The following is a 23,777-nucleotide window of genomic DNA, read 5'->3' on the forward strand; positions in this document are numbered from 1 at the left end:
ACAAAAATTACTACATGACCCTAAACCCAAGCCCCACCGCCCCAGGTGCGGGGGGGGGGGGGGGGGGGGGGAAGGGAGGTGGGGACGAAGCCAAAGCTGAAGCCCCAGATGCAGGGGGCTGTAACCTGAGCCCCACTGTCCAGGGCTGACGTCTTTTGGCTGGGCCTGAGCAAGTCTAATGCCAGCCCTGGTGACCCCATTGAAATGGGGCCATGACCCACTTTGGGGGTCCGATCTACAGTATGAGACCCACTAACCTCTAATCCCTTTGCCAGAGATGCAGCTACATTTTATTACCCACCCTCCCCACCCCCATTTAAAGAGTTGCTCCAGGCCACAGATGGATTTGGTGTCATTAAGACTTAGGAGTTCTCATTTCCTAACTGGATGCTCAGAGCACTAGGCCGCCGCTCTCTCCCCCTAGGAGTGCATTGTCAAAAAAAGAATAAGAGGTATGTTTCCCTTTTGACATATCCAAGTCACACATGCTGGTACGTTTGTTTTACAGTGAGTCTTAAGAATCAGGTCGGTGATCTTCTGGAGGCCAATGAGGCTGCTGTTCTGGAGCTGGCAAATGCAGACGAAGAGATTTCACAACTGAAAAATGAAATGGCTCAGTTAAAATCTGAATATCTGCAGAAGATAAAAGAATCCAAAGAAGAAAATAATCTTCTCAAGGAAATGGTAAGGAATCTCCCAGGCCCGAGAAAGCCTAGCTCAGGGGTAGCTCTGAGCTGCATACGACAAACTTCAGAAGTTTGAGAGCCGGGATACGCCTGCCCTGGGGGGAACGAGGTCTTGGGGCTTCTGCCCTGCGGGGACGGAGGTCTTCCGCCCCACAGGTAACACCTTCAGGGGGTCAGGGCTTTAGCCCTGCTCCTACTGAAGCCCCAAGACTCCCCACCCTGCTGGGCAAAAGCCAGAGATGACATGGGCTGGGGCACGTAGGGTCATGTACCACCCCCCATCTTTGCAGAGTTTGCTGGCTCCACTTAGTCACATGCTGCTGCCAGGCCCCCTCTGTGCATGGCAGCTGCTGAAGCCAACATGCTGGGAGTGGCAGCTGCGGGGGGAGGCAGCAGCAAACACCTGGGAGCTGCAGGGAGGGGCCCACTGAGATTAGAGAGGAGTGCGCTTGGGTTTGGGGGGCATGATTCAAGCTGTCGGGGGGCCAACCTTTAAATTGTGCCCCCGCCCCCTGATTACGGGGAAAGAAGGATGATGCAAAGTTGGGTAAGGAGAACGTGCACTGGCTGTGCTAGCTCTGTAGTACAGTGGGAACAGAAAGCTGAGGGGAATTTGAATTTGGATGCCTAGAGTTTCTCCAGCTTTCCCTTCTGGCTGATGGACAGTGTGTTACTGGCAAACTCAGGAGAAAGCCACATCCAGCCCCACAGCCATCCCAATATGTGACCTTCTGGAAAGGGGAAGGGGGGAAAAAGGAGCAGAGCCGTAAGGGGACTCGGTCTCACAAGACTGTCCCTTCTCACAAGAGTCCTTTGCATTTTGTTGCTTTTTTTGGCTAACCAAATGGAGACTTCTATGCAATTTAATGCATAAAATATATGTACAGTTATCTTGTATTGTAGCAAAATGAACCAAGGAGAATATCTGGTTTATCAAACAGACTCAGGCCTGTGCATTCTTTCCTCCCACTCCCACCATGCTGGCTTTGTACTGTGTTTTTTATACAGTACCTCGAGTCCTTACAACAGGACATCAGCTCCATCTCATTGATAACAGAAGTGTACAGTAATTAAGCCCTGATCCGTCAAGTCTTTACTCCTGAGAGCAATCCAATTGAAGTCAATTCCTTCATCACATGGGATTGTCCCTGTGCGTATGGGTTGTGGGATTAGGCCCCTAACTGTAAGAAATGTCCCAATATTGACAAAGTAGCTACTTTAGTAAAACAAACTTGTTTTTTGTAGTATTTATGAGCAATCCAGGGCCATATGGTTATATTTCAATTCCAGTTTTAAAGAACAGCACTGAAAGCTACTGGGAAACATCTCCACATCTTTTATGGCTATAATAAAATTTGTTTTCAGTTTTAAAGGTAGGCAACGCAGTATGGGGATTTCATGATACACTTGGTGATTTGTATGGCTCATGAACACATGTACATTTCTCTCCTTGGTTGATAGATTATTAGAGTCACAACCAGCCTGCGCTTAAATAGTTTAACCATATTTTGCATAGTACCGTGCTATTACTCTATTAGCATCGTTGTTGTTATATTTCAACCATTTTTTTTAATCTTATAGGCTTTCCTATACTACTGCAACTTCCCAAGCAATTATTCTTGCTGTGGAAAGCATGCAGGTAGAATTCAAAGCAATTCTATGAATTCTTTTAACTCATATCTGTATTTAAATGAGCATTACAAGAGCTCAGAGAAGATGTATTTGACTTCAAAAGCACATTTAAGAAGTTAGCTTCCACTCTTATGTCTATACTTTACACACACACACGCACACACACTCACAGTTTCTCTCTCCAAAATGTAAAATCTCACCACAGTTACCCTCAAGGCATTATCTACATGCTATAGGCAATGAAATAATGCCGTGCCATTTTTATTTTAAAGATGAACACAGTGAGCAAGAGGCACACTCCACTAGCAACCTATGATCAGGACCTTCATGAGGAGATTTTTCAACTAAGACGCGAGTCCAGGAGGTTGAGAGAACTCTGTCACCAACTAAGTGAGGAAAACCACAGACTGAAAGAAGAGCTATGGGATGTTAAGAGAGAATATGAACGGCTAGCAGAGATGGCAACAGCCAGAAAGAAAGGTAAAGCAGGCAGCCTCAAAATATGTCATTTCACAGTTTATTTCTCAGGCTCTTTAGAGGTCTAGGAAAAGACAAGCAATGAAATGCATGACACTGATGCATGGCATTTGAAACATTTTAACGAGTCTACTTGAATTGATTAGAGTTTAAATAAAATGCTTCTTCATGAAAAACATGTAGCTCCCCTGTACAGCATGTGATACCCCATCATTTTGGAAGTAAAATACAGAGCAGGGTGTTCTAAACCCTGTTCTGTATTTTCTGCCACCATGAAGTACACTGTTTTACCCCAGGCTCTCATAAGAACAAGAGCTATAAAAGAGTGTCTTGGTGAAATGTAATGCACGCTTGTTTTATTTCTAAGACTTCAGCTTTTACTGGAAAAACAGACTAGTCAATCTGTTTCGATTTCAGTCATTACTCTTCTTCCCTATATTGTATCGTGAATGTGGTGCCTTGCATAAGTACACAATTTACAACTAGGGCTGTATACTTCAGAACAATATTTCTTGTTATGATTGGAACTCTGTGCCATACCGATCACACTGGAGACTGTGCAAATGCGCCTTTACAGGATGGATGTTATTCAGTTTGAATTCTATAATGTACCCAACACCCCAAGGGCTCAGGACAGCCAATAGCCTTTCAAGACAGGCCTATAGAATGGCCCCATAATCTTACTTGGTGAACTTTCTGCTGCTCTCGTTTTAAACAGTCCACCTTTTTGAAGCTGCAGTTCCCCTTTAGAAAAGTTCTGAGCCCCAGTTTGAATGGTCTTCAACTAATGAGAGACTGATTGAAACCAATTGGAAAACCTGTGTGTACACAAAGGGCAAAGCAGGACCTACCAATGGTCCAGCTTGAAAAGTCATTGGGATGGGAGAGTGAAGGACACAGCTATGCAAGAATGAATAGACAAAGAAATGGCACCATTCTGTGCATATAGAAGCTGGTTCAAATGCTCATTAGAAAGCACTAAAAAGTTATAAATGAATTAGATATTTAGTTTTTTAGATGGATTGTATCCCTTCTGCCATTTACTGAGGGGACACATTTGTGCCACTAGAAACCTTATTCATAAGAGAACAGCTATTGAGCATGGCAGCATGCACACATTCCAAAGGTTCCACATATTTGCTGCATTGAAGGCCCTGATTCAGCAAAAGCCTTCAACACATAGCTAAGTGCAGGGCTGAAGCCCCATTGGCAAATGAAGGCCAAGGAAAAGGTTGCAAGAGGGAGACGACTATAAAGGGAAAATGAAGGATGGAGAGGAACAGGAAGAGCAAGGCTTATACCGGAAGGATAAAAGGAAGGAACAAGACAAAGCAAACAACCAGTCAATTAGCACAGTGCACATGGGTGAAAATGGTAGGAATTTAGGTAGATTTTAGCAATTAGAGGTGTTTCAAATCCTTCAAAGATCAAAATCTCCTTCCTTTACAAAGTTTAAACTTGAATTTTCAGAAATCAGCCCATTTATTTTTTCATTTCATTTTTATTATTCAAAAATGGTCTTGTTAATGTAAAAATCGCCATCTCATGCCAGCGATTTCAAAGCTCTAAAACAGGGGTAGGCAACCTATGGCATGCATGCCGAAGGTGGCATGTGAGCTGATTTTCAGTGGCACTCACACTGCCTGGGTCCTGGCCAGCAGTCAAGGGGGCTCTGCATTTTAATTTAATTTTAAATGAAGCTTCTTAAACATTTTTAAAACCTTATTTACTTTACACCCAACAACAGTTTCATTATAGACTTATAGAAAGAGACCTTCTAAAAACGTTAAAATCTATGACTGGCACACAAAACCTTAAATTAGAGTGAATAAATGAAGACTCGACACACCACTTCTGAAAGGTTGCCGCCCCCTGCTCTAAAAACTATCCTGAGAAAAACCAAGTAGTGAAAGGCTGGAAATTCAACAATAGACATATTAATAGACAGTATAAAAAAATAAACTCTGCATTCAACTACTCTTTTTTAGGCCAGACCACAACATTAATTCCTTGGACTGATCTTTGCAAAAAAGACACACAGACTAGAATTCTATCATCAGTGCAGTATGGGTAAGTCTTGGGAGAAATGCATGTAATCTTCTTCTATTACCTTATTATGCTAACCAGGGAATGACACTATAAGCAAGCAGCACACATTGAGAAGAAATGAGTCAAACTGGACATCATGGAAAAAAGCTGCATGAAGTGTAAAATAATGGTATCACCACAACAAACACTTTACCTCCCCCCTTATCAGTACAGCAAGTTGCACTCCACCCTTTACAAGCCCCTTTTGTATTTTGTTTTTGTACTGAATGTCCATCTATGCTGAGCAATTCTATAAGAACACAGTTTTTACAACCTAAACAAGTAGTGAAAATATGTAATAGATGTATCTTATTCAGTTTCCCACCCACAGAATGTGATAAATTGTACCTTGCAGTCAAAAATCTGCTTTAACCACCCAGCATGTCAGAATCTGTTCTGGATCGGATGTGCTAAGATTTGAGCATTTCTGATAAGGTGGTATAATTCTCCCCAGGCTGCCATCTGCTTTCAGCAGCTTTGGAAATCTTTGTTTTGATAGGAGCTGTATACAAAAAGAAAAAAAAACTAATGGTCATGATCCCTCATGTTCTTTAAAGAGCAACAAACAATCAGTGGTAGTGTTTTCCCATATCTTTGCTCTTAGCAGGAAAGAAGGTTTACAAACAGATGAGACGAATGGAATTCCCAGCAGCAGAATGGTGTCTATACTCAAAGTTTACAGCCCCCATGCGTGTGATGGTAAGTGACATTGAGTTTGGAAATTGCCATGCTGGGATTAAAATATAAAACTAAATTTTAAATTGGGCCTTCACTGTTTTGTGCTTCGGTAATAAAGGTGTGATACTGGGATTCTTAGCTGTATTTCCAAAAACTTCCCAATTGAGGGTTAACATGCATGTGCAATGAGCTCTGTGCGGGCTCCCTATGCACAGCTCATTACAGGGCTATGGTGTGAAACAAGTTAAATGAGGAGCCAACATAAAGGATCCAGATATAGCGGCTATCATTTTGTCTTTCTGATGAAGAACAACTTTACTATTGTAGTGTGTTCCTTACCAGCAGCATAAGCAGTAAGTTTAAAACAAGCAAACAAGCAGAAGATTTTTTCCCCTTAGACATTTTATACCCTGTAACTTTTATGGTTAGAATATTTCCCTCATTTTTTAATTTGTTTAACACCAGGTAGCCTAATGCCCACATTTTTAAGCCATCCACACTGCAGTTAAAGCTAAATGATCCATAACCAGTGCTGAGACGCCTTGGTCTACAAGAGGTGATAAGCAAGAACTTCTCTTTTGCTTTCTTACCTTCATCACTTTTATGTGCTGTTCCTGATAGTAGAAATATTGCTTAAGAATGTATAGGATACATGGACCTGTACATCAGTTTAGAAAACACTGATATACAAGTGATTTGTGACGTGAGTTCAAGTATGTTGTTTTCCTATTGTTTCACTGCTTTCTGCATTAGTGTTCAAATTTAAATAAACAAACACATTTATAGGCAAAAATTACATGTGTAAGTCTCAGAGAATGGAAAAAATAGCCTCTTAAAAAAATTGTTTAGCCTAGTATATTCCGTTATTAATAAATAGAATAGTAATTGTACTAGTAAGCCTGAGGTTCATCATAAGCAGCTTAGCTTTTCTTTTCTTAATGTATCAAATTCCGCTTTCTGTTTAAAACTAAGATCTGCTCCATCATCCATGATGGTGGCTATTAGGTGCTACACCATTACAAACATAATAATACAAAACTATTAACCCTTAGTGAATTTTTACTGATCAAAATAGTAATTGCATCTTTACAGTAATATCTAGAGCTGGTGAAGTCAATATGAGCAAGCCTTTTTCTTTCTTTCTTTAGAAAGGCAACAAGAATGTTCTAAAAGCAATGCCTCCTCAGTGTCTATGAATAGTGAGTCTACAGAGATTCTGATCACTGGATACCATGATACAGGCTTGAAGAAAGAATCTAAGAGAAACACAAAAGGTACATTTTTTAACTACATACTGATTAGAGTTGCTCATTAAAACTCTCTCCAGGTCAATTGATGCTTTTTCTATTGCATTACATAGAATTTTTATTTCCAATACCTTTTATATCAGTATATATTCTACCTGAACAGAAGAGTTAATTCTGTGGTCAGAACCCTGCTGATGGTTAAATAATCTTGCCATATTTTCACATGCAATCTACTGTTGTCTTAATATTCAAACAAAGCATTGTGACTGCCTTTTATTCATATTTTTGGGAAATATTTGTATCAGAATGATCACTGCTTCTCAGCTGGGATTACAATAGTACTTCTTTTTGAAAAAGCTGAATATTCACAATAGCAATCAAACATGTTCTCTGATATATACAGTTGGCCCTGGGGTTCAGATACTGCACTGATAGGTATCCTGCAAGTACTTTAGATATGGAAGCGTGTTGTACAAATAATATCAAGGAAGTTTTTAGCTTTTAAAGTAAATTCTAATTATTTAACTTTTGTAAGTATTATACTTATTTAGCTCTGTTTTCCCTACGAAAAAAAACCACAAGAGGGGCCTCACCTCTGTGAGGATCCTCTTACCTGTACCATCTTTGTCCACCCATAGAAGAGGCCAGAGACCATACATGGCTTGGGATCTTGTAGATCACAGAGGGTCCTGCAGGAGCCCATACCCATCGGCATGGAAGTTTTGCAACCCTGCACCAGCTCTGGTGTTGGTGGCTCCTTGGCAGCACAGCCCCAGATTGATTTATTTTTTTGATCAACTTCCTCAGGATTATGGAGCTCAGTCTCTGCCCTTCCCCCAAGCCTTCAAAGGGCGGGGGGTGTAGTGGCTGATTCTTCCTGGAAAGCCAACACAGAGATTCCCCTACATGCATTGATCCATGGGAGATGAGCTGTTTGGTAAGAAAGGATTTGATCAATAGGGATGGCACACCTGCTGCTAGAGATTACTTAGCTTTGTAGTGTCATCTGGAATTTCCAAATTCATAGATCATTAGCCTCTTTTTTCTTTTAATTACACAAAGTTAGGGCTTGTGACATGTGCTGGCTCTTTTGCTCGGGAGACTGAATCTGCTGAATCTACATCACTAGTGGACAGGAGCAGTGGCCGTTCAAGTTCCCCGCACTGCCTTAAAGTACTTCAGCAAGGTGCTAGAGACTGACTACTCTCTGTGTATGCACACAGTTCCAGTTCAGTTAGCCTTTGGGCCCACCTTTGAGACTACCTGTAACACTGCCTCCTGTGATGATAGGATATTTAGGGTACGTCTTCACTACCTGCCATATTGGCGGGTAGCAATCGATTTCTCGGAGTTCGATATATCGCGTCTCATCTAGACGCAATATATCGAACTCCGAACGCGCTCCCGTTGACTCCGGAACTCCACCACCGCGAATGGCGGTGGCGGAGTCGAAGGGGGGGCCGCGGACGTCGATCCCATGCCGTGAGGACGGGTAAGTAGTTCGAACTAAGGTAGTTGCGTACCTTAGTTCGACCCCCCCCCCCCCCCGCAGTGTAGACCAGGCCTTAGTTTATTAGACAAATCAAACATATGACCATTAGACATTGAATTGTGTCCGCAGTTAAGTTCACATAGGTCAGCTGACAACCACTTTTGCTCTAAACTGGCATTGAACTACTTCATCTATCATTATGAGACATTCTGTTGATGCATCAATCTGTTACTTCCAGACAGATGACTAAGTTGCCGTATGTAACCAAGTTTGGTATACATTTCTGAGGATACCTTTCTAGTCTTCGGTTTAGAAAATCAAACTATATACAACTTCAGTGCACCCTCTGACCATGCTGGTTTTTTGCTGCTTTCAAGATGGTGCATGTGAGGAGATCCCAGAACCGTGTGATGATGATTTGTCTGCAGTCAGTCAGCAAAATAGGACACATCATCAGAACTCTCTACAGCATGATGCAGATATAACAACAGGCAGCCTCTCTGCAATGGATACCTGCAGTAAAAGTGCCATGAGCAGGTAATTTAGAATTAAGCATTAATTACAATTAATTATTGAACTTAAAGCAAGAAAATTTTGCTAGAAATTTTAAGTTTTCTAATCCTATTGAAAATTTATTCTAAAACAAACCCTACCCCAAGCAGAGCTTTCTATTACCTGGAAAGGAAGAAGAGGAAGAGACTCCATGAAGTCTACTACAGACTTGGCTAGTGCTTTCCCAGAAGATGCTCAGAAGCTTTGGTGATGGGCTACAGTATAAAACCTTAACATAGAGATGTTGATGAGCGCATCCAGAAACATTTCAGCTGTTCAGGCACTGGTAGAATTAAGGTCTCCCTCTCAATTTAATTTTCAGTGAAAAGAAATGCATGTTTAAATCTGCTTAGGAACATGTGTTGTGTAACTGGGCTAGCTTCCCTTCTTTGCCCTCACTTCCTGAGGAATTAGGAATGGTGAGAGAGGTTGAGGGACTGCTTGTATGGCCACTTTCTTAAGTCACTATATTGTTAAAAGCACTTAGTCTCCTGACACTCACGCCAGCGGCCTCCCACGTACAACAGCCATTGTTAAAATGTCAGCTAAAATCTTCAAGTCACCATCCACAAGCAAAGACCCAACTGTAATGGTAGTGATATGCCTTCCAGAATTCCCTGATGGGCCACACTTTGTGGCTTTGTCAAACCAATGGGTGAAGTGGATTCAAGGGTTCAGCACATCCTGCTTCTAGTTTCTCAACAGAAAAGTTTATTTCAATCACTGTGGAGGAGCATGAAGAGATAACACTGGTCTACAATTTTTGAGAAGTCGTCTGCTTCAGTGATAAAATATCCTTTTTATTATGTATTTTGATGTGCTGAATTCAAATATGACAATTAAAACAACTGATTGGCTACTGTTTCTAAGATATTTAAGTTTTTACATTTTATGTCTATGTATATTGTGTAGATAGTAGAGTTTTAATCATAAATTGTAAACCTAGGTCTTTTCATGTGTTTATGGTTGCTTTACATGATAATATTTCACCTGTCCTGTTTATGTAACACTTTAAAAATCAGCAAAAGGGTTATATAACTAAAATTTATTATGAAACAAAAGGCAAAAAACTATTATGTACATAGTTTAGTCCTATTCAGTGTCTACTCAGCGCTTCTTGGCTTGTCTCTTGTATTCATTAAATGGAGCATCTCTTGTCACTGTCCAGCAATAGTCTGCAAGCATTGATGGGCTCCATTTGCCCTGATAGCGTTTCTCCATTGTTGCAATGTCCTGGTGAAATCGCTCGCCGTGCTCATCACTCACTGCTCCGCAGTTCGGTGGAAAAAAATCTAGATGCGAGTGCAAAAAATATATCTTTAGTGACATGTTCCAATCAAGGCTTTTGTATGCCTTGAGGAGGTTTGCCACCAACAACCTGTAGTTGTCTGCCTTGTTGTTTCTGAGAAAATTTATTGCCACTAACTGGAAGGCTTTCCATGCCGTCTTTTCCTTGCCACGCAGTGCATGGTCAAATGCATCATCTCAAAGAAGTTCACGAATCTGAGGACCAACAAAGACACCTTCCTTTATCTTAGCTTCACTTAACCTTGGAAATTTTCCACAGAGGTACTTGAAAGCTGCTTGTGTTTTGTCAATGGCCTTGACAAAGTTCTTCATCAGACCCAGCTTGATGTGTAAGGGTGGTAACAAAATCTTCCTTGATTCAACACTTTTCCTCCCAGGCTCCAATGACTGTCGGAGTGGCCAATCTTTCTTGATGTAGTGGGAATCTCTTGCACGACTATCCCATTCGCAGAGAAAACAGCAGTACTTTGTGTATCCAGTCTGCAGACCAAGCAAGAGAGCAACAACCTTCAAATCGCCACAAAGCTGCCACTGATGTTGGTCATAGTTTATGCACCTCAAAAGTTGTTTCATGTTGTCATAGGTTTCCTTCATATGGACTGCATGACCAACTGGAATTGATGGCAAAACATTGCCATTATGCAGTAAAACAGCTTTAAGACTCATCTTCGATGAATCAATGAACAGTCTCCACTCATCTGGATCATGAACGATGTTGAGGGCTGCCATCACACCATCGATGTTGTTGCAGGCTACAAGATCACCTTCCATGAAGAAGAATGGGACAAGATCCTTTTGAGGGTCACGGAACATGGAAACCCTAACATCACCTGCCAGGAGATTCCACTGCTGTAGTCTGGAGCCCAACAGCTCTGCCTTAATCTTGGGTAGTTCCAAATCCCTGACAAGGTCATTCAGTTCACTTTGTGTTATGAGGTGTGGTTCAGAGGAGGAGGATGGGAGAAAATGTGGGTCCTGTGACATTGATGGTTCAGGACCAGAAGTTTCATCCTCTTCCTTGTCTGACTCAAGTGAGAATGATTCTGGTGCATCAGGAACCGGCAGTCCTTCTCCGTGGGGTACTGGGCGTATAGCTGATGGAATGTTTGGATAATGCACAGTCCACTTTTTCTTCTTTGACACACCTTTCCCAACTGGAGGCACCATGCAGAAGTAACAATTGCTGGTATGATCTGTTGACCTCCTACTGCAAGACAAACCCAAGAAAGAAACCAACAGGACTCCACTGGCCATCACATACAGTCCCCAGCTAAAACCCCTCCAGCGCATCATCAGGGATCTACAACCCATCCTGGAGAATGATCCCACACTTTCACAGGCCTTGGGTGGCAGGCCAGTCCTCGCCCACAGACAACCTGCCAACCTGAAGCATATTCTCACCAGTAACTGCACACCGCACCATAGTAACTCTAGCTCAGGAACCAACCCATGCAACAAACCTCGATGCCAACTCTGCCCACATATCTACACCAGCAACACCATCACAGGACCTAACCAGATCAGCCACACCATCACCGGTTCATTCACCTGCACGTCCACCAATGTAATATATGCCATCATATGCCAGCAATGCCCCTCTGCTATGTACATCGGCCAAACTGGACAGTCTCTAAGGAAAAGGATAAATGGACACAAATCAGATATTAGGAATGGCAATATACAAAAACCTGTAGGAGAACACTTCAACCTCCCTGGCCACACAATAGCAGATCTTAAGGTGGCCATCCTGCAGCAAAAAAACTTCAGGACCAGACTTCAAAGAGAAACTGCTGAGCTCCAGTTCATCTGCAAATTTGACACCATCAGCTCAGGATTAAACAAAGACTGTGAATGGCTTGCCAATTACAGAACCAGTTTCTCCTCCCTTGGTTTTCACACCTCAACTGCTAGAACAGGGCCTCATCCTCCCTGATTGAACTAACCTCCTTATCTCTAGCTTGCTTCTTGCTTGCATATATAAACCTGCCCCTGGAAATTTCCACCACTTGCATCCGAAGAAGTGGGTATTCACCCACGAAAGCTCATGCTGCAAAACGTCTGTTAGTCTATAAGGTGCCACAGGATTCTTTGTTGCTATCTCTACACAGAGACTTTCCAAATGGATTGGTGACTGCATATGCCTTTGTTACCAACTCAGGCAAATACACCCTCCTACATCAATTAGGACACACTCTACCAGAGCTGTCTCCACCTCCACAGCCTTTCTCCGTAATGTCCCACTGCCTGACACATGCAAGGCAGCTACTTGGGCATCGAACCTTACCTTCGCCAATCACTACGCTCTCATCCATACTGCAGCGTCTGACACGAATGGGTAGAGCTGTCTTGTCAACAGCCTTCTTGCCTCATCTGAAGTCCCAACCATCCTAAAGAGTACTGCTTTTCAGTCACCTGGAGTGGAGCACCCACAGAGGTGCTTGAAGAAGAGGTTACTCACCCTGTGCAGTAACTGACGTTCTTGGAGAGGAGTGTCCCTGTTGATGCTTCACTACCTGCCCTCCTCCCCTCTACTTTGGAATTCATAATGCACTCTGTTGTAGAGAAGGAACTGAGGAGCCCAGGCCATGCACGTGCTATTCAAACACTGACCGCTCGAGAGGCAGGCACAGCACGTGCGCAGCCTGTAGGGGTACTGCTGTAGAAATCTCCGATAGAAGGCATGGGACGCACCTTGACCTGAAGTGGAACACCCACAGGGACACTCATCTCGAAGAATGTCAGTTACTGCACAGGGTGAGTAACCCTCTCTTCTTTAAGAGATATTTTTAGATATACTGTTTGTTTTTAAAATATAGAAAAAAACCTCAGCCTAATTATATATAATTTAATTTAGTGATGATGGGTGCCAGGTTGGCACCCAAGGTCAGTGAAGTACCATAGACCAAAACCAGGATGGCACCGGCTACCCCAGGGCATGCTGACTTGTATCACTGTGCCAGTGCGCACACTCCTTTTTCTCTAAGGACCACCTCAAAAGGGCAAGAGGGTAGTACTGTTTCCATGCTTATTCAGTCTGGTAAGACTAACAAGGTATTGGAGAGCTTGTAAACAGCACAAAATTAAGGTAATATTTGACAAGTTATTACTGTTAGGGAAAAATAAGCAGTTTTCATGATACTTGTCGACCTCAGTGGAATCTTAGGCCAGTGACTTTAGCCCATTGCCAATTAAATGGCTGTATATTTGGGGGGCAAGCATTTATACAGCCCCCGGTACATGGATGGAATTGGCATGATTGAGTACAAAGGCTTCCAAATTTATAGGGAACAAAACACACAAGCCGCTAATCATTTCCACCTTCCCCTCCATCTTATAGCCACTTAAATCAGCAAACTTCCCATTCAGAACTCCAGAATATTAATTTCCTATCCATGAGCAATCGGCCCAGGATCATTCACTCAGGAAGTCTAGGCATGAAGCTTGGAGGGGCTGAAAAAGAGTGGCACTTGCAGAACCAAAGAACTTGTGCAGCTGGAGCTCTGATACAAAGCTAGCAGTAGCTCTTAGGAGACAAGAGTTAGCTCCTGTTCTGTCCAGGGATCACAGAGCGGCCACACATCCCTGCAAGAGTTCCATAGCTATTTCATTTTGCAATAGCAGAACTGGACTGAATGCCCATTGGGGAGCTAGCTGGGGCCAGCACTGGCTGAGTAAGCAGCCTGGCTAAGGGATGTATAGCCTCACAGTAGTTTCCATTAACGGGGGTTCCTATGAAGTCCCTGGTACAATTTAAAACTTCTCTGATACAGCTCCAAGGGAGAAGCCAGTTCGCCTGGGTTGTCGGTATTCATGCATCAGTGAATGTAAATCCTGCCTCTGGCATTTGTACTGAATGATGGCAAAAGAATGTTGCCAGCCACCATGCAACAAGAATTCCATCTTCGGTCTTGGCTCAGGCTCCTGGCCCTTGTGAACTACTGCTAGAGAAAACATCCCAGGACTTCACCCAGGAAAGCTTTCGTGGGGTCAGTTTTCTTACCTTGTGACATGCAGGTAATTTTAGCCTGGTGTGGTTCGGGTGGGCCATGGAGTAACTGTTCCCTGAGTACAGTATCCAGTTTGCTGGCACTCCTCAGTGTATTATTTATACCCTATGTGGCACTTACAGGTGCATCACGTTTTCACAAGCTGTTCAAATATGCACTATGGTTCCAATCCTTTGCCCACTTAAGTCTATGACAAAGTCTCCCATTGACTTAGATGGTGCAGGATCAGGCCCAAGTCCTCATAATGCCCCCTTGATAGGATCACCTCCATTTTAGAGGAGAAAGCAGAAGCTTGTGGACTTGCCCAAGGCCACACAAAGTCAGTGGCAGAACCAGGATTATAACTCCGGAGCTGATGGACTAAACATGGGACTGAGAGCTAGTACCCAGCACTGCCTCTGTGCTCTGGCACGCAGTGAAAGAAGACAGGCATTAATCCAAGCCCAGCCCATAACACAGAGAAGGCATCAGTCATTAAATTTCCTTGAGTGTCATGAGTAATAAAGGAAACTTTCCGTTGGGCTTCATGCAGAGATCCAACTCCCTGAATAGTTCCAGTCACAAAAATAGGAAATTCATCACAAAACTGACACTTCTCCTGGGAGCCACATCTGTTCTGCTCAGGTCAGCAGCTCCCTTGCTCAGGCTGATAAGAAGATGTACAGCATCGCATACTCTGCTTATTGCTTCTCATCTAGATTGGTGGCTTTTGGTCCCTTCTTGCAGACGTGTAAGACCCTGGCTGTGCTGATGTCACATTACACTATGATCATTTGGTTTTTCAGTGCGAGTACAAGTCACTTCATGGTGTGAACTGCCTGCTTTAAACTCCAATACATTTTTGAAGGACCTAGAAAGAAAATCTATTTGTAGATTTAGCTTTGTGCAAGCCGGCAATTTCTTTGCTCGAGGCTAAGTAAGATCTGTCTGTGTGTAACAAAGTCAAAGCAGTTGATAAATCACAATCCCAATTCAAGGCCTCTTCCATTCTTTTACTTAACATATATAAAGGGAATTCAGACCTGCACAGGAATCTGAATCTGTCAGGACTGGAATAGATGTATGCACTTTGAGTTTGAAGAACTGTATTGGTTCTTTATCGCTGACCTTATAACCTTTTACACATTCTCTCTTCCCCTCAGTCACGGTTTCTCACTACTCCACTTTTCTCCAGAGATTCTGTATTTGGGAATGAGACCTCAATCCTAGTTTTAGAGAACTCTTGAACTAAGAACAGATAGTTCAGAATCTTGTCCAATAAAGTGTGCTGAAGGATTTCTTAACCCTCTGCTTTGGTGTAAACCAGACTCCAAAGCTGTTCGCCTGTACTAAAACAGTTTGTTTGCACAATAAGTTTTTATCAGGCACAATGATAAATACTTAGGCTGATGCTTCATTAAGAAATTGAGAGGTCTGGAACTTTGGCCCCTTGGAGATGAGGGAAATGGGAAATATGCTGAAGGGAAGAACATACATGAATATTTCAGGATAGTGACAGGACACGTTAGGCTTCTGATCCACTCATTCAGTACATTTTGGTGTACGCATCCACCATGATATGCTTAGTTCAGGTCCTCTCATCTGGAATGTCTTTCTAGGCTCCTGCTGCCTAAGGAGAAGGCAGGTGAAATCAGAAGTGTTAACTTAGGATGGGAGTGACTGTGCTAGCCTGGAATTTTGCCAGATGGCAAAAATCAATCACCACATCTGCAAAGCCCTGAGGAGCTCTCCCCCCCATTCCCTAACTCCCCCCATTCTCTTTGATCCTTTTATGTGTCATGGTGCCTTCAACAGGCCCAGTTCCATTTGGGTGATCTGTTTTAAGGCTGCATCTTGGCATGGTGCTCCCATGAGTTCAGTGGGCTGGGTTAAGCCACAGTCTCACGAGTAGGGGGAATGCTTGGCACTGCAATTGGTCCAGCAGGCACCAAAAGGAGAAAGGGAGGGGAAGTGAAAGAATTGAGAGGCATAACAATTAGTGACATCAGATTTACTAGGTCACCTATTCCATTCCCTGACAGAATAGGTTTACTCCATACAATACATTTCTAGTGCTTTGTCCGATTCATTGTTAGTAAGTCCCAAGTGATGGGCTTTCACTAATTCAGTTCCAGTGGAGAAGCAAATTATTTTCTTGCTGTGGTTAGTAACTATGCAGGCAACCAGTGATCAGGAAGTGAAGTGGGACTGTTTATGCATTCCTATCCCTTTATAGTGAACAAATGTAAACAGGAGAAAAATGCAAAACAAATCTACCTGAGCTGCCGCTGTGCTGTGGTGAGGCAGATCCTCCCTCCCCACAGAAAACTTTCTGGATTGGCAATTGAGAATGAAGTTTTAAGAAATGTAAGAATTCTAACTGGAATTCACAAGGCATTTATCAAAGTGGATCACAAACGCAAAGTTATTTGGTACTCTGAAAAGAAGCCAGCAAAGTTTTCTTCAGAATTTAAAATTAGTTTCACTCTTTTAGAAAAAGGTTTTGCTTTTAATTTTTTTTTGTTTTACACCAGGACTCCTGTGGGTAAGATGGTGTTACCAGGACGACCATTTGCACCAAGAAATGTTACAGACTTGAAAGTTGGAAACCTGGTGAAATTCTCCCATCCAGCAGGGAAAATCAGTAAAGGAACAATCAAGTACTTGGGGCACCTGCTTGGGAGAGAGGATGTATATCTTGGGGTAGAACTGGAGGGCAGCGAAGGGGGAAAACATGATGGAACATTTCAGGGAACACGATACTATCTCTGGTAAGATTAACCCTATAGTTAGTTTAAACAAAAAATCCTCTTACTATTCCCCTGAAAAAAATCTGTAATTTATGGTTCTATAAATATCAGAAATTATTAATATATGTCACAATATAATGTTCTGCTGATAGATTGTTTTATTTAATCAAAATATGTATAAACAAAGCAAATGTATTTTTAAAACCATTGATCCTGTTCTACTATTTCATTTCTATTGTACCAAATGAGCAATGCAGATTTTTATTTTGTCTGGCAGAAGTTGGTGCACTGGAGGTGACAGTTCTAGTCTGTACTATTTACCTCTTTTCTGAATGGTCTACAGAGTTATTATGGAGTCAGCAAGTTACTGTCATGTTTCTCAAAACAAGCAATTTTAATAAAAGTATCCTAGATTTTTACCAATTAACTAACAGTAGGAGGGTTCCCCCACAGTGAATAGTCACCCATTAAACAAACTGCTTAGCTAGCAATGTTTCCATTTTGCATAATACACTGAACTACAATACAAACATAGTTTAACAAGTATAGTATATGCATATGCTGGATTAACCAGTTACTGCAGTTTTAGAACTAATGACTCAAAAAAGTGGAAAACAGAAAACAAAATATGGATGACTCAATACGTCTGTTTAACAAGATTCCATCTCCAATGATCAGGCACAACTCCCCAGATAAGTTATTGGTTTCCAAGACAAAGGTTCTTTGATAGGCATCTCTTGTGTTTCTTGATTGTTATAGATTGTTTTTAGATTTTTCTTGAACAGCAACCATTCCTATAACACAGTTAAGCCTCAACATCTCCTGTGATGGAACACACCCAAATACCCATCAAAATATATAACATTTTAAAAAGTGAAGTTGGCCACTACTTAGAAAGCAAAGCAAATATCTCTTCATCTGTTCTTGAGGCAGCAGTCACTCCTCAAAGTTTTCCCGAGCTTAAATCACTTTATAAACTGAATTGGATTAGCCCTAGGAACCAACAGAGAGTCAGTTTTCATTTGAGGGGACTTCTTCAGGGCCACCAGAATAAGAAGCAGAGAGCAGGACCAGATACAGAGTCACGCCAGGTATCCCAGTTACACAACTAACATTGATAGGAAGCATTAATGGTAATCAGGGGCACAAATAAGACTCCTGGCTGTCCTGGATCATCAGTGCGAATGGATGGGACCTCTACTCAGAGATTGTTAACATCTCCTTTGGCAAGGAGAAACTGTCCCCAAACCTAAAGCATGCCATTGTCTGGTCAGTATAAATCACTATACAGACTGAAATACATATGGCATCCAAAACACGATATCCATTTTTGTTCTTGTTTTTCTGACTATTGCTGCCCCTTGTTTAGGCTTCATTCCTTTTGTATTCTTGTTAGTGTGTGAAAATGTTGAAACTTCCAAATTCTGAGGTTTTTACAAACAGGAACAACAATAATAATAATAAAAAAATCACATCTTCTGTGATTTTCTCCCTACTTTCTCCCTCAAGAACAGTATAATTCTTAAGAGACAATGAGCCCATTTTCACCGCCAGGTCAAATGAATAAATTTTCAAATGTATTTAGGATAAAGATTGCAATGCATGGTATGGCCGCCTATCCCTGCTTGCAAGTTAATAGTTGGGGCACTTACCAAATCATTTAGCATTTCCTAGACCAGACCAGCAAAAAGGGGTGTCAAGCCATAATGGCCTTCCAGGTTCAACATACACATTAGGCCGAATCAGCAGACTGAGTTCAAATCAAAGGTGAAAAAAATGGTTTTCACTTTGATTTAGGGCAAAGTCCTACTGTTAGTTCTGCAACATTTGGTATCAGTTGAAATTTTGCATATTTAGGAGCAACAAAAGTTTGGAATTGTCAAAGTTAGACTCAGGACTCACAGTTTGTCAGACCACTCTGTTTTATTAGCACAGTGCTCTGCTAATAACACCCAGATAATGTGAGCACCATGCAAGACACAAACTATCTTATTTATACAGATAAAAGGGTGAGAACTTAACAAGATAACAAAGGGAGCAGAATCAGATAAGTTTACCTGGGCTAGGCATGCATATCTTATTTCCTTACTAACTATTACCCATCTTCTGTTAATGTTTCGCCATTAGCACCATTGTTTATGCCTAATGTTTCTTTTCCTGGCACCTGTATTTCAACATTTCTTATTTCTGCTTAAAGGTACATACAACATTTCTTTAATCCATTCTTATTTTTACAATATAATTCATTCTACTTTCACAGAATCCAGATCTTTCAGATCCAACAGCAGAATTTTATTCCGTTAGCAAAACCAGATTTTGCTATACTGATTTGCAGAAATGAAAAATTTTCACTTTATTTAATTAAAAATCATGAAATACACCCCATATATGTGTTTTATTTGGAGAGAGGGAGGAAAGCCGCATTTTGTTCTTAACTACTGTGGGGGTTTTTACATGAGCCTTAAGACAGACCTTTTGTGAACATTAACTGAATGTTTTGTATGGGTTTTCTTCCCCTAGCAAACCTAACAAAGGAGTATTTGTGAACTTCAGCAAGGTCATTATGGCATGGGAATAATGAATCCAGGACAAACCCCTCATATAAGCCTATGGACTTTTACAGCAAGTTACTGGCATGCTATGCCTTTTGACTATCTGCAAAGAAACTAATTACATTGTTATACACAGTGCATTTGCTAAAAGTCTATTGATGTATTCTCTACACATTTTTATAGAAATGTTTATTTTAAAATATTTTCTGGAACCTTTGTAGACCTTTTTGTAAAATAAATGTGAAGTGTTGTCATTCCTGACACTCTTTGATGACTTGATTGGAATTTACTTACCTGACAACATAGCATAATCAGCAATTTAGCAAACCTTCCAAATAAGGAATTACCTGTTAAATAAACACCCATTCCTATAAAACTTCACTTAGCAGATCTATAATATACCAGAAGAAAAAGATTCATGCAACTGAAAATCTGAAGTGTTTCACTTATAGGAATGTTTTATGGACATAATTTATATACAGAAGCAAAAGGAAGCTAAGACCTGATCTACATTAGAAAATTTGGGTTAATTAAACTGGTTCAAACCTGTAATTTAGTTTAATTTAAACCAGGGTAACCCTCACTTTAAATTGGTTTAAGTTAAACCAATTTAAATAGGGGATAAGCCACTTTAAGTGCATCTAGAGGTTTGCAATGGTTTAACTACACCAATTTAAAAATTAATTTAGTTAATCCACTAAAAATTTTTTAATATAGACAAACCCTAGTTATCTCAAAGTATAGGACACGGATAAAACCAAAAATCAGCCTTTGCAACATTTTAACAACTGCAGATATTTGCTACTCTAACTTCATTATTATTTTAATGTTCAAATTAAAAATAACCCCTATTTGTTCACATTTAGCACCATGAAGCATGCTCTTAAGGTAGCATAACAATGAGCTTTCAGGAAAAGATACTTGTTTTTTAATTTTGAGAAATTAAGGGCTTGTCTACACACAAAAGCAGCATTTGTTTAACTAAAAGTGTGCTTTAAAAAACAATGTACTGAGTGCAAATCCCAGCATGGACAATCATATCAATTTAAACCTTGTTTATATTACTTTAGCATCAAAGCTAAAACCAACGTAAACCAGATTTAAACCAATGTAAATGTCTCACACACAAAGGTCTAGTCTACACCAGGATATTTACCAAACTAGTTAAACCATTATTATTGTTTTTGTGGCTGCAAACCAAAAAAAGTCCAATTACTCTAAGAGTGTTGACGAGGCGTTATATGAGTAATTATGGTGGTATAATATACCAGTATAGTAATTCTGGTACATTTCCCTAGTAACAAGCCCACGTTGTACCATTTTAAATAAATTAGTTTTAAAACTACACCTTTAGTTAAATTAGTGCAACATTGGGTGTGGCATTGTGAAGTAATTAGAGGAGTTTGTAGTGTGGAACAAATTTATTATCTCGTTCAATACTGTATATTCAGTACTTCAATTTCTATTTGGTGCTGATTTTCCAGCTCACATGCTAAGCTGATGCTTCATCCATTCACATTCTGTTGAAATCAAAGTGTTAAAACATATCTTGTTTCTTCCACCTTGCCACAACAAACACTGCAGCTGCAGTAAGGATATTAATGTTTGATTTGTAGACTACGTGGGAGCAAAGTTTACCTGATCAGAGCTGGCTTCCTTTGACAAAAAACTTGATGGACATGGGAAGTTTTGTCAATGCCACATTCTATAGGTCACGCTCCTTGTAAGAGGTCACCTTTTTAGTGATTGTAGATGGGGGAATAAAGCATGCAGGGAAGAGCCTACAATGGAGCCCCTTTCCCCCTCTCATTGTGTGAGAGGGGGAAAGGGGCTCAAGGTATGGAAGATGCCCCGGGGGACCAACGATGATGGTATAGGGCATAAGCAAAGCTCCTGAGGCAGCATCCAGCAGATGAGTGAAGGAAAAAGCAAGGGAATGTTAGTTTTCTCCAAACTTCTGTATGGGACAGACTGGCAATGGTCCAAGTGCTGCATCAGTTCTTCTCCACACCTAGCTAATCAGCAGCTCCTCACACACTAGACAAGGATGCAGCCCACAAACACAAACTTAACTCTGAACCCATAGCTAAGCTTGTACAGCGAGTATGAACTAGAGGAAGTGAACCTGCATGCTGTGTATGTTGAAAGTAAATGTAAGTTTGTCATGAAGGTAAAGAGTCTGCGTGCAGGCGCTGTGTTTGAAAGTGGGGAAGACCTGTACATTGAGGTTATTCTAGATGTTTATGTAGCCTAATTTGATGATTTCCCTGATTTTTATTGATTGCTGTAATACAAACTGCACTTGTGCAACCTTAACTCTAAGTCAACCAAGTTTGTGTGGTAATATTATGTAAGGCAATCCCTTCCCTCATAGCAGGTTATCCCCCCCACCCCAGTTATGCTACATTGGCTTTTTAGAAGCTTGAACATTTCTTCATTTGCTACAAAACAAGAACCCAAGAAACTACAAAAACATTCAGGTAGCTCCCACAGTGGAAACCATTGCTCTCTTCACTGGCATTGGCAGCACCAGGAAGACCCATCCTTGCTCAATTACAACATAATGGTTTAGATTTTAGACAATAGTCCCAAACTAGAGTTTTGAGCTAGATCAAACTGGGTATCCAGAGTTTGCTTGGGATTAGTTAGCTTGACTGTTCCCACTGAAGTCAATGGTTAAACACCCAATGAGTTAAATGGGAGAAGAGTTAGGCCAACTCTGAACACTTCGGAAAATCCTGCTCATGGAGCTTGAATAGTCCTCATTCAGAGGATGGAAAATCTTTGATTTAGAATTCAATAGACATCAACAAGCCACTATTTGAGACTGATTTTCATATAAATTAGATTAAGTGTATCGTGGCTAGACAACCGACTTCACCTGAGAAGCCACAATTAAAGCTAGTATTTACCTAGCACCATACTTCATATAGAACGGTTAAAAGGATCAGCTGAAAAGAATAATTCCTATAAAACCTACCAGATCACACGACAAATCAATGTAATAAACCTTATAGTTTGAAGAAAGATACTGCGCTAAGGAAACTACCTTTGCAGTGATTCAACAGTCACACCTGAGTCATTCTTAGAAAAAAAATGAAAAAAATTCTACACCATTCATTCAATAGAAGAACCTTTTCCTCAAGCCTCTTGGGGAGGTGTGGGGTGGAAATCTACAATAAATGTTCAACTGCCATTAACAACAGCATCTTCTGGAATCAGAATGTTCTCTGGCTTACTGCTGAAAGGAAGAGAGACCAAAACACTTTGTGAACATCATTTGTGCACAGTCCCAGTCCTGCAATCTGATCTGCACAAAGCACCTTTGACTTTAGTGGGACATCACAAACCTCTAAGGTCTGCCCCTGTAGATCCACTTGCAAGTTTGGGGCCCAAGTCCAACACAGAGCAGTTGTTCAGGGGGAAATATATTGATTTACAAGGACACAAACAAAAGTGTGATATAGCTATGGCTTTATGGAGAATGCTACACTTTAACAGAAACATGTTTAGTTGTCAAAGCAAGAAAATTTGGTATTTTGGAAATGTCTTCTACTACACACGAGAACAAATGCAGGAAGTGACGTTTTCTTAATTTATTAATTTATTTTTTGCAGAAATCTGCAACTTTACGAGTATGCACTCTCTGGAGATACCATGCATGCATCGCCTCTTAATGCTTTTGTACAATTTCATCTCTTGGTAATAATCTCATTCACAGCATATACATCTAAAAACTAAAGACATCATATTTACAGGATTTAACAAGATCTTGTCTTGTTGTTTTAATGAAAAAATTTAACAGGGTTTCACACAGCAGGAAATATGGATTAGATACATCGGTGCCACCATAAATAAATAAATTTCAAGAACAGAGTTTTAAAAAATTCTTTCAGGTCTTGAAAATCCAAAATTATAATATTGCATTAACTCCAATGACCTCTTATTATTCAAACAAGTCGAGAAAAACCTACCTGTATTAATATTTATAGACAAGCAATGAGAATGCCCCAAACTAAAACATACAGCAAGTTTAAATCATGGCCAACTTTAAATAATTATGTTAACATTTGGAAAGGAAATAAAATAGGTGCAGAACACAGAAGCAATATTGACTACAAAACGCATTGTTTGCGTGCATGTCTTCTCTTTATCGGGTGGAGAGTCACAGTAGTATCATAGCACGTAAATTTTACAGTCTCAGAGAAGCAGTTAAGTATCTATGAGTCCAACTGTCCACCTTGAACTATGAAAGCCATTTTCACATTCCTGGGTACACCAGTGAATATTAAAAAGGATCAAGATGACAATTTCATTTTTAACTTATTT

At 40.9% G+C, this 23,777-nt stretch overlaps 1 protein-coding gene across 4 annotated transcripts in view; it reads left to right on the forward strand.

Moving 5' to 3' along the window:
- The window catches only part of LOC120403370 (protein lava lamp-like), a 30,237-nt gene extending 10,584 nt beyond the window's left edge, over positions 1 to 19,653 (forward strand). For 2 of the 4 annotated variants that reach the window (XM_039534377.1, XM_039534359.1), the window contains exons 4-11: positions 509 to 684; positions 2,591 to 2,798; positions 4,784 to 4,865; positions 5,488 to 5,582; positions 6,710 to 6,835; positions 8,678 to 8,837; positions 16,681 to 16,917; positions 19,417 to 19,653. In XM_039534377.1, the coding sequence (XP_039390311.1) occupies positions 509 to 684; positions 2,591 to 2,798; positions 4,784 to 4,865; positions 5,488 to 5,582; positions 6,710 to 6,835; positions 8,678 to 8,837; positions 16,681 to 16,917; positions 19,417 to 19,474 (1,142 nt within the window). In that variant the 3' untranslated portion in view covers positions 19,475 to 19,653. Of the gene's footprint in view, positions 1 to 508; positions 685 to 2,590; positions 2,799 to 4,783; positions 4,866 to 5,487; positions 5,583 to 6,709; positions 6,836 to 8,677; positions 8,838 to 9,463; positions 9,618 to 16,680; positions 16,918 to 19,416 lie in introns of those variants that run through there. The other 2 variants (XM_039534369.1, XM_039534384.1) reach the window with 2 other exon arrangements.
- Positions 19,654 to 23,777: the final 4,124 nt, after the last annotated feature.

Source organism: Mauremys reevesii, linkage group 1 (genome assembly GCF_016161935.1).
Source record: "Mauremys reevesii isolate NIE-2019 linkage group 1, ASM1616193v1, whole genome shotgun sequence".
NCBI lineage: Eukaryota > Metazoa > Chordata > Testudines > Geoemydidae > Mauremys > Mauremys reevesii.